The sequence below is a fragment of the Glandiceps talaboti genome, chromosome 3 (genome assembly GCF_964340395.1).
Source record: "Glandiceps talaboti chromosome 3, keGlaTala1.1, whole genome shotgun sequence".
Lineage (NCBI taxonomy): Eukaryota > Metazoa > Hemichordata > Enteropneusta > Spengelidae > Glandiceps > Glandiceps talaboti.
In genome coordinates, this window is record NC_135551.1 from 29595582 (window position 1) to 29608681 (window position 13100).

At 32.0% G+C, this 13100-nt stretch overlaps 1 protein-coding gene across 1 annotated transcript in view; it reads right to left on the minus strand.

The window, feature by feature from the left end:
* LOC144433364 (DNA polymerase zeta catalytic subunit-like) overlaps window positions 1–12813 on the minus strand; it is a 63956-nt gene extending 51143 nt beyond the window's left edge. The window contains exon 1 of the mRNA XM_078121669.1: window positions 12675–12813. Coding sequence (XP_077977795.1) covers window positions 12675–12813 — 139 coding nt within the window. The remainder of the gene's footprint in view (window positions 1–12674) is intronic.
* Window positions 12814–13100: the final 287 nt, after the last annotated feature.

Below are 13100 nucleotides of genomic sequence, written 5' to 3' on the forward strand. Positions count from 1 at the left end.
AAGTACTTTACATGTAAGCTACAAACATCAACCCAACTAACAAATACTTTACATGTAAGTTACAAACATCAACCCAACTAACAAGCACTTTACATGTACACTACAAACATCAACCCAACTAACAAGTACTTTACATGTAAGCTACAAACATCAACCCAACTAACAAATACTTTACATGTAAGCTACAAACATCAACCCAACTAACAAGTACTTTACATGTAAGTTACAAACATCAACCCAACTAACAAGTACTTTACATGTACACTACAAACATCAAACCCAACTAACAAGTACTTTACATGTAAGTTACAAACATCAACCCAACTAACAAATACTTTACATGTAAGCTACAAACATCAACCCAACTAACAAATACTTTACATGTAAGCTACAAACATCAACCCAACTAACAAGTACTTTACATGTACACTACAAACATCAACCCAACTAACAAGTACTTTACATGTAAGTTAAAAACATCAACCCAACTAACAAGTACTTTACATGTACACTACAAACATCAACCCAACTAACAAGTACTTTACATGTAAGTTAAAAACATCAACCCAACTAACAAGTACTTTACATGTACACTACAAACATCAACCCAACTAACAAGTACTTTACATGTAAGTTAAAAACATCAACCCAACTAACAAGTACTTTACATGTACACTACAAACATCAACCCAACTTACAAGTACTTTACATGTAAGTTAAAAACATCAACCCAACTAACAAGTACTTTACATGTAAGTTAAAAACATCAACCCAACTAACAAGTACTTTACATGTAAGCTACAAACATCAACCCAACTTACAAGTACTTTACATGTAAGCTACAAACATCAACCCAACTAACAAGTACTTTACATGTAAGTTAAAAACATCAACCCAACTAACAAGTACTTTACATGTAAGTTACAAACATCAACCCAACTTACAAGTACTTTACATGTAAGCTACAAACATCAACCCAACTAACAAATACTTTACATGTAAGTTACAAACATCAACCCAACTAACAAGTACTTTACATGTAAGCTACAAACATCAACCCAACTAACAAATACTTTACATGTAAGCTACAAACATCAACCCAACTAACAAATACTTTACATGTAAGCTACAAACATCAACCCAACTAACAAATACTTTACATGTAAGATACAAACATCAACCCAACTAACAAGTACTTTACATGTAAGCTACAAACATCAACCCAACTAACAAGTACTTTACATGTACACTACAAACATCAACCCAACTAACAAGTACTTTTTATTAATAGATAGTGTCAGGTTACTCAGCTCTTCTTCTATTTCATGAAAAGAATGACTGTGGAAGCTGATGAACATGAAATAAAATAAACTAGCATCTGACTGGAAATGTACACCACTTAACAATTCTTACTTTTTATTTCCTGAGCCATAACAATAATACATTATACACAGTCACTGTCTGAATAATCATGGCGGTATAGAGTGATATATACCTCCATATATAATCCCACGAAATCAATGTTAGTTTTACGTAATAATGCTCCGAGTATGATTCCACGAACTAATACAGTAGGCGAGAAAGTGTAGTCCGCGGAATCATACGAGGAGCATTATGACGTAAAACTGACATTGATTTCATGGGATTATATATTTATCACATAATTCAGTTTTTCCACATATATTTTCTACAATTTTGAATCGAATTTTACAAATACAATGTACAGCATCGTTTCATCGCACTTTATTCTTCATCATGCATCAAAAATGGCATCCGATGACTATGCAAATTACATAATTGTATGACCTGTTGAGAGGTCAATAAAAGTACCTCTACGTATCAGACTCATGCCACCCAAGGATGTATGTAAAGTAATGTATGCAGTTATGTTTTGAAAGTACATCATTATTACGATAACATGATATTAGCGTAGCATTGGCAGAAACACTCAAAACAGTTGAGAGAAAAAAAGTTCGGTAGAACAGATGTGATATGGGTATTTGATCTGCCCTGTTTGATGTCACACAGGTGAAGATTTGCACATATTTATGTGATAATCAAACAAAACTGAAGATTCAGAAGAATGAGAGCTACATTGTAATTAACTAATGATAACATTTATTCATTTCAAGTCTACAAAATGAAAATTATTGAAATTATAAATGTTCCAAATTGATGACATTGTGCTGAACTCATTTTAATAATTAGGGCAAATACATTGTATTTGTAATAATCCAGTTTATCATTGTTGATATAAATACATACATGTAAATCACTTGAACCATCACAATACAATTGCATATGTTAAGATTATTACCAAATAATATTTTATTCATAATTTATGGCATCCTTACAAACATTCATCAGTGTTTATATCATTGACAGGTGGTGTATGGACAAGAGAGATTGATTTCATTGACCTAAATTCAATATGTACAGAAGACAACATACATGTACTAGCAATACACCTCATCTTAGTCCTACGTCGTGATTCGTCAATATGTGGTCATGTGACATTGACAATTTTTACACTGTTCAATGCAATATGACCTGACGTAGGTCAACAATTTATGTGATATATGTGTATGGGCTTATGATGTCAAATATACATGTATACATGTCTTTCACAGCACCTGAATATGACATCATTCAACAGCTACAAATGTTGAGTGGACATTACTGGAGTAGTAGAGTATACAAACAAACCTCCTTCACTGTCGGACCCTAGGTTACAGCAAACATTTCTGTATAATTTTTATTCTTGCATACATAAAATTGATGGAGTGTGCTACAAAACATACTGACTGATCTTAGGAGTGCAATGTCATATGTCAGTTTGCCTCAAGCCTATGAGTCACCCTAACAGTGTGTCTTCCTTGAGACTCCATACTTAATCTCAGTCTACTGTTGGAGGGACACAGTGTCCATTGAGGAAATACATGTCATGTGTAATGCTTTCCTTCTGATCACAGCTTAGTCAATATACATGCTGCTGAGATTAGCTGTCAAGGTCAAGGTCATTTATTAGAAATGTAGCTCACCATATGTACATGACTACAAACTATTAGGCAGTGAAAAATTACATTGAGGGATCATCATTAATCATATAAGTATAAGGCAGAAAAAAAAATTGTGTGGTTCAACTTCAGATTACACCTGAAGTTTTAGAATAGGTGGTTAGGTAGATTTCAATTTAAAAAAAAAAAATTTCATGTGTGAGTGTCTAGTTCAGCTAGTTATGTTTTCCGTTGTTTTCCATACATGTATGGTCTCTGTGTTACATGTATTGGTTTCTTCCCATCAGATGTACGGCCATTGCAGATTGGAAGAACATTTTTATGTCCACTATTTCTTGTGAGACTTCATAATTTTCACGATTTTATTATTTTTTTCTCAAATACTTTTTTAAAAAAAGTTTAGGGTCGACAGTGAAAAACTAGGTGGGGTCAGATAACCAAAACCAAACAATTTTTTTGGCCTAAGAATAGTTGTTCAGTGAATTTCTTACACTGAGAGAGTGACCTGTTGTTGTTTTCACTTATGTTACTAAGCTCCAATAGGAAGGCAGGTATATACATTGATTAGTTTCGTCATGTAAGGAAGATATAGCACAATTCATGTAGGCAATTGGATAGATGGAAAGATCTATCCATCGTTTCTGCTTAGGCCAAACAAACAAAAAATAGTGTGTTTGCGATAACCTGACTGACTCTACCTAACATGCATAAAGGTAAAATGGTAAAAATTTACTTCTATTTCCGTGTACACCTATGCCTCATCTTTGGTCACCTTAAAAAATAGTATTCCAGAGAGAAACCATGTCTTTTTAGACTACATGTATATCCATTACATTACAGTCTGCAGAACGTGTTCGTCTACTTAACTTATAACTACAGTTACTTCTTTTACATCTCATCAAACTCTCACGAAATTATTGTGACCGACAGTATCTTATTTGGAGGTCAACATAATTAAATATTTAAGGAAGTATTGTGACTAAGGAATATCTTATCTTGAGATTGAAGTAATTAAAAAATTTAAACCAATAAAATTCCATAATACTTACCCTATATTCTGTTATCATAAACAATTTTTATTTTCATTTTGCCTTATCTAACCACTCACTGTACAGATGTAGGATGACTTAGATTACCTAACAATGTTGATATTAAATGGAAACAAATTAAAATTGATCAAAAAAATGTTTACTTTATTTCCCGTCTTTGGCCTTTGCATATTATTTCTCTTGCACTGTGTAATGATAACATGGAATGAAATATTAGGCCAATTATAATACCTGCATACCAAATGAAATGGTTTCACCCTTTTTACTATAACAAAGGATCATTCCATTGTTGGAAAATATAGGGGTATTAAAAATTAGGACAATCACAGATGTGCCACATGTGTCATGTACCTTCAAACACACATACCAGCCTTAGTCATATCCAGACCTATTTATTTTTGTACGATAAAAGATCTTTCCACTCTTGAAAAGTTAGATGGTAGGGAACAATGGGAAGGGGGGTCGGGGGTCTCCGTAAAAAATGGTATGACCACACTGTTTATGACAATGGATTATTCCATTTGTTGAAAGACAGAGTTGAAAAAGATGGAAAGAATAGAGTACGTGTAGAGCTCAATAGAAGAATACTAAATACAAATGTACCATGATGGGTAGGAATAATTAGTTACAAGTACAACAGAGAAAGGTATACACATACAAGATGTACATGTATTTCATATCCAATTCATACATATACATATACATGTAGATTCCGGTACATGGAGACAATTTATGCAAGACTACATGAACATGAAAAAAAATCTCTCTAAGATAACAGCCTCATCTATTGCAAGGAGTGGTTGATTTATTTCACGTGATTCCCTTTGCAAATACATGTATACTAAATAATATCTATACACTAATAAATGAATGAGTGGAATAACTGACAACTATCTCTATAGCTTTAGCAGAAAACTATTTACATTTTATCCACTTGATATAAATATACAAATACAAATTTATTGAAAATACTGGAAGTAGTTACATTTGAAGCTATGAATATAAATAATTTGTATACTGTGATTTGTACACAGGGCAAGAGTCAATGACTTTTTTATTGCTAGCAGGACACATGTTCACATTGCACAGTTATACGGACATCATGTTTATACATGTGGCAAATTTCATACACAATATGTACTTATTTTTATACATACAGATTTTATGCACTGTAGTATTTCAATGCCGCGGTACATGTATGTATACTCACTGTATATCGTAACATTTCCTATTAGTCTAAAAGCTATCAATGGATTTGAAGATCTCATGGATACATAGCCTCTACAATACACTAACTTCATATAAATGTATACATTGTATCATGTCAATTTCATATAAATGTGTACATTGTAGCATGTCAATTTCATATAAATGTGTACATTGTAGCATGTCAATTTCATATAAATGTGTACATGTACATTGTAACATGTCAATTTCATATAAATGTGTACATTGTAGCATGTCAATTTCATTTAAATGTGTACATTGTAGCATGTCAATTTCATATACAAGTCATGTAAATGTGTACATTGTTGCATGCCAATTTCATATAAATGTATATATTCTAGCATGTTACTTTCATATAAATGTATACATTGTATCATGTCACTTTGTCTACATGTACATTGTACAATTTCCATTTCATACATGTGTACACAATGTATCAATCATGTTATTTATATAGGTGAATATGTATTTGTATATGTACTTGTACTACATGTATTTCTGGCATTCCCATTTTACAAATTGTATCATGTCAATTTCAGGTAAATATACATTGTAACAGTTCAATTTCATATAAATGTACCTTGTAGCATTTCAATTTTATACATGTACATTGTAGCAGTTCAATTTTATATGTGTACATACATTGTAGCAGTTCAATTTTATATAAATGTACATTGTAGCAGTTCAATTTTATAGGTGTAAATTGTAGTTCAATTTTATACATGTACATTATAGCAGTTCAATTTTATACATGTACATTATAGCAGTTCAATTTTATATGTGTACATTGTAGCAGTTCAATTTTATACATGTACATTATAGCAGTTCAATTTTATATAAAGGTACATTGTAGCAGTTCAATTTTATAGTGTAAATTGTAGCAGTTCAATTTTATATGTGTACATTGTAGCAAATGTTAAGTATAGATATCAATAAATCATTGCTGTGTTCATTATTTTCATAATATCATGGCATAATGTACATTCCTTGACAAAATACTAGCTACCAAGAGTTTATAGGTCTAGTAGGTCTCAATGAAGAACGTATAAACACCGGATAAACTGATGGTTTCTGCTTTCATCACTATACAATATTCCATGATAATTCCCTCCTACAATATACATTGTAACAGGTTTATCTATATGTGTTGATTTCCCTATTGTCTGAGGTGTGACACAAACTTTGCATAATAAAACATTTAAGTTATTAGCCTGGACTCAACCTATCATTCTTTCAATTTCATTTTGAACCTTTTCATTCATTCATTCATTCATTCATTCATTCATTCATTCATTCATTCATTCATTCATCCATTCATTCATTCATTCATTCATGTACTTATTGATTGATTTATTTAATCATTTATTTATTTATTCTTTGATTTATTTATTTATTTATTCTTTGATTTTTGACTTTTATTTATTCATTTATTTATTTATTCATTCATTCATTTATTTATTCCTTGATTTTTGACTTTTATTTATATATATATATATTTATTTATTTATTTATTTATTCATTTATTTATTCATTATTTTTTTCACTTTTATCTATTTATTTATTCATTTATTTATTTATTTATTTATTCTTTGATTTTTGACTGTTATTTATTTGTTTTAATTGTTTTCCTTTCAAGTGTTTTGGTCTAGAATCCCCAGTTGGGGATAAATCTAGTAAAACTGGAATAGTTTCCCATACTTTATACTGTAATATTGATGGGGAACCTGGTAAAATGATACGGAACTCACATATATTTTACCTACTTACCACCTTCAACAAAAACACTGATAGTGAATCTTGATAAAATCACTGGGAACTCAGGTAGATTTTACCTGGCTTGCCACCCTCGACAAAAACATTGATAAGGGAACCCTGGTAAAATGACAGGGGAACTTGGGTAGATTTCACCTACTTACATGTACCACCCTTAACAAAAACACTGGAGGGAACCCTGGTAAAATGACTGGGGAACTCAGGTAGGTTTTACCTACTTACCACCTTTTCCAAAAACACTGGTAGGGAACATTGGGGAACTCTAGTAGATTTTATCTACTTACTATCCTTAGAAAAAACACTGGTATATTTGAGTCCCTGTCTCTCTACTTGATATCTCTGATCTATTTGTCATATTTCACACAATCTCGTTTTAATGTTGTATACTATTACTAATTAAAGATTCAGTTTGAGGGTGATGACCCGTAATTACTTTACCTCCGTCGTTATCTAAATTACTAATGCTGTGGTCTTCACATGATAACTCCATCTGATTCAAACAGCACACTTTTCAATATGTTATATAATTATCAGCACTGTATTTCCTGTATTGTTGATAGGAGCATAGAGTGGGTAACACACTGTTTATTAAGTATGGTTTTCAGGCTTTCAATCTGACTTCCTATCAACAACTCCACCCTCCCCAACCCCCACCCCCACACTTATCATATTTGTCATTGTTGATAGGCATGGAGTGGGTAACTCTACAGGTTGATGTCTTCCTGACTTTCACTAGGGCTTCCCTAATGACAACTCCACCCTCCCCTACCCCTACCCCACCCCACCCCACCCCCACACTTATCATCGCAATATTTCCATTGTTGATTAAGGCACAAAGTAAGTAACTCTAACAACTGATATGTTTTCCAGGCTTTCACTAGGGTTTCATTAATGACAACTCCACCCTCCCCTACCCCCACCCCACCCCACCCCCACGCTTATCTTCATAATATTTTCATTGTTGATTAATAGCACAGAGTAGGTAACTCTAACAACTGATATGTTTTTCACGCTTTCACTAGGGTTTCCCTATCAATAAAGCATTTTGGAGATTTTTGATTTATCAGTTTCAAGACTCCCCCAACCTTTATCAGTTTCTTTGACCCCAAGCTATTGTGTTTCCTAGACCCCCTGTATCAGTTTCAAGACTTCCTCCCCTTCCCCTCACAACAATGATTTACATGTACAAAGTCATGAAAGTTGGATTTCTTGAATATCGTTAATGTTATGACACTTGATAGTAATGAAAGTACTTCTACCACTTTTTCAGACTTCCGTTATTACCCAATTCAATGATCATGGTTCCATCCAAAGTAAATGTTAAATATCTACAAATTTGTATGTATTTATCCGTTACCATGGTCGTATTTCAAACATCAAATTATAATCGTAGGTAAAAGTGGTAAATTTTGTTAAAAATCTGTCAAATACGTCCAAAATTTACCATATAAAAACTTGTTCCTGGCCCTTCTGAAATAATACAAGAAATTTAGAGGTTCACCACCTTGTTTTCAAGGAACTCAACAATCTTTAATTTTTCACAGAGTGTTAGCATTGTATTTGGCAGCCACATTGGATTTTATTTTCCCATACAGTTAACATTGTATTCGGCGGCCACATTGGATTTTATTTTCCCATACACTTAACATTGTATTCGGCGGCCACATTGGATTCTATTTTCCCATACAGTTAACATTGTGTTCAGCGGCCACATTGGATTCTATTTTCCCATAGAATTAGTATTGTATTCGGCGGCAACATTTGGGTTCTATTTTCCCACACAGTTAACATTGTATTAGGCGGCCATATTGGATTCTATTTTCCCATAGAGTTAACATTGTATTCAACAGGGTTGGATAGGGTTGTATAACAACAGGGTTGGATAGGGTTGTATAACAACAGGGTTGGATAGGCAACTGCATAATCAAAATTCAGCAAACGTCTAGGATGGATCAGCATGTGGGTAAATATTTTGCAGTTGTGCTACAATGCCATTGGCGCTTTTTTAAAAATAATAATGTCCCAAAAAAACGTATGATGACCCAGAAAAAATGAAAGTCTCAGGATACTATGTCCCACTCTTTCCAAAGGCTGGCTGCAACACTGTGACCCCGGGCCTGCTTTTTATTATAGCTGAAAATGAGTCCATTTTCTTGAACAAAGTAACACCAACGTTTAAGGATTCATATATCTGAGGTAACCTCTCTTCCAATTATTGTACTTGCTAAAAAGATCTGACTGTCCGTGTCAATCACACACTTCAATTAATTATTCAATATTTATCAATGGAATATTTACACATATGATTGAAAAGATTTCACCCACTTGTTGTTCAGCAGATTTGATTTATCCCAGTCAGATACTTTGTAATATTTAGTAAAAATGATTTCTAGATATAATAAGGTGAATATTTCATAATATTAAACTAATAACAGTATTCACTATTTGTAATTAAAATGTTTACGATAAGTGGCAATTACTAAATTAATTAATTAATAAGGACTAATCACATTTCTGTTCAGAATATATTTTTAATATTATCGCTGATCAATTATTAATCAAAATTTAGTGTGAACATAATATACATACATAAATATCCATTCACAAAATATATATTTTTATACCATGTGTATGCCAAGCTGCAAAGATTCAAAACAACATTATTTTATTATTCAGTTGTTCTGCATCAAAATAATATAAAATATCGTAAGTTTTGTCATTTGTTCCATAGTGCTACAAATTATACGAGACAAAACATTCAAAATCACCATGATTATTTTTATTAAATTATTCATAATTTAATCTTATCCTTGTATAATTAGAGATTTACTCTTTTGAATACTAATGTTTGAAGTATTGCTTGTTTGTTTGTTTCTTCTCTTCCCCAGCCTGTTTCAATTTTTCTATTTGATCTTTTCTGTACCTGATTTAGTAGTCATATTTTCTCTAATTTTTAGTAATGTATATTTTTAATGTTACTGCCAATGCTGCTCCTAACATGCTTAGTGAGCTCCTGATGCAATAAATAAACAAATAAAATGTATGTTTATTCCAAAAATATGTCAACATTTACTCAACATGATAATATTCAGTATACATGTACATCTTTGTACAAGAGTTTTTTACTGACAAGACTCCTATAGAACTCACTGAACCAAGAAAAATATTAAGAATAATATATTATATATTTGTCTAGACAAGATCTGTTCAGAAGAAAGCTTTTTATGTCTCTCTGCTTTTAGATTACAAAATTGTACTGTTAAATTTATCACAATTATCATGAACATTTAGCCTTTTCATTATCACATATAAATCTATCATTATCACATACAAATCTATCATTATCACATACAAATGTATACAAATGGTTATCAACTGAATGCTATATGATTTGGCAAATAACTTCTGTAATTATTATTTGAACATGATTACTCATTATCACATCTTTATACAAATCTATGCAAGGTGGTTATCAACCAAGTCTTCAATTTGCACATGATTTGCATATCATTATCACATCTTAATACACAAATCTATACAAGGTGGTTAGCAACCAAGTCTGCAATTTGCATATGATTTGCATATAACTTTTTTTAATTTCCATATAATTTGCATATAACTTTGTAGTACTCCATCTTCATATTTGTAATGTTTGACCAGTGTTTGTTTATATTTGTAATGTTTGACCAGTGTTTGTTTATATTTCTGTGATGCACCTGACCAACAACAGTATACTTCAAAAGCAAAATCTGTACAGTTATTCCAGACCAACATTTGATATTCCTTTTAGTATGTGATGACACACAAGAAAGCAGTGTTTACAATTTTGAACCACTAATTTCAAAACAAAAAACATTTCGATGGGTGCACATTGACAAACAAGTTTTCTTGTGAAGTACAGCAGTATTAATGTATAAATTACTTAAATAAAATGGTCATAAAATAAAGTGTTTTTTAATTCTATCCCTTGGTGGTTAAATCAGGAAAAGTTTATCATCTTTTGTGAAAATAAATGTGCATGGACTTCGAGACACAAAGCTATCTTTTATCCAAATGCTACGCTATTTCTGACACTTTGCCACTTGACTTCCAAATTATTTTTACTGTGGTTTACTGTCAATGCATACAACTTTTTCTTGAAACTGAAAATTAGTAGTTATCTTTACTGTACCACAATCCTGAAGTACACCAACACAGTGAACAGTAGTTTAGCTCTGTAAGGTAATTTTACTGTCTGTATGTCCATTCTCGTTTTGAATTTACTGGGGTTGTTTTTTTATTTTTTTTATTTTTATTTTTATTTTTTTTTTATTTTTTTTATTTTATTTTATTTTATTTTATTTTTTTTATTTATTTATTTATATATATATTTTTTTTTTTTTTTGGGGGGGGGTATTTCCACACTTGATACAAAATCCCAATTGAATGCTGTGTGGTTATTAGTTTATTACTTTGATATGGTGATGAGTAACATATTGTGTTTTATAGTTTCCAAATAAGATAAATGACCAACATTATATTCCATTTCACTATTTTATATTATTCAGGAAATTAACATTAAAATGTACTATAACTTTAAGTTTTAATGGCAAAAATTGTGTTATTCAACTTTGTACTATTGCAGTAAAATTCCATGAGATTGGTTGTATGACCTGCAAATCACTACATTTACTTTTAAATCATTTCAATTATCTGTTTTATAAATATTCAGTTTTCATAAGTGGAATTTTACATATGAACACAAGTGCTTAAATTTCAGCAAATTTTCACTGGTTTCTCGGTTTCTACAATCCTTTTACAATATTTCTATCAAATAAATCTTCACTCATTTTTTTACAGAAAGAAATCAGCAAAAATAATGAAAATAAAATTTGCCATGATAGTATTTGATGATACATTTTGTATAAGTACATGGAACAGCTTGTTTGTGGTATAAATTAAATCCCTTGATATAGAAATACACCACATAACAATCAGTGTGCTATCAAGACTATAATCCATATCAGTATTTGTATACAGTACAACAGCAGTCAGTATCTCTCAATTGACCTCACTATATACATTGTACATGTATCTACTCTATGTAGTCTTGATACTTGGAGGCAGGACTGATTCATTGCATCCCCAACTGTTAGAACTCAGTCAGACACACGCAGACACACCAAACACAGGTCACATGTGAAACCGAGAACCACACTAATTATTTATATACTCTAGTTGGGAGTATACAACCGATGTTCTCTCGTGCGGCATTTTGTTTATGCATGAGTTGAGAGAGATGCATCGAATAAGGTAACACATGCCGCCATATGCAATTTTTAGTCAAAGACTATCGGCGTATATTTTTTATTTTTTTTGTAATGTTTTTATATTGCGATCATTTCACGGCGATGCTGCAACTGTAAAGAGGCCCCATATGGTGCCAACATACCGTGCAGTAACATCAACTCGCTTCTGTATAAACGGTGTGTTTGCATTTGAGTGACATGCAAAAGGAAAACAAATATATAATTTGTTATATTTTCATTACAATTCCATTGTCACAGCTTATGACAAAAGTATTAACACTATTCTAATAAAATTGTTAAGGTATTCGAATAGTACAAACCTGCTGGAGTCGCTCCAAAAATCCGTAGAACGGGAACTCTTTTCACCTCGGTACCTCGGAAATCAGCGTAACAGACATCGAGGCCCGGAATGGGGGCAGCTTGGTAGTGATCGACGGTCACTATGCGAACTGAAAACATTTCGTTACGATGTCCTTTCTTCAAGACAACGACCTGCTAAATGCCAACTCCCAATTACCCACTGGAGAGCGGGTCTCTGCATATATAAGCGATCACACTAGGATTTTGTTTAAAATTTGCTACACTACTCAAATGGAAATATATAATATAGACATCCACTAAGCGAATAATGTAGATGACCCAGATGGTATTTCTTTCAATGAAGACAAAGGCACAGAGCGGAGGTCGTACCTCTTCTGTCCAAAAAGCGAGAGAAAATGTGTCGAAAACTAATCCTAGTGCAAAGC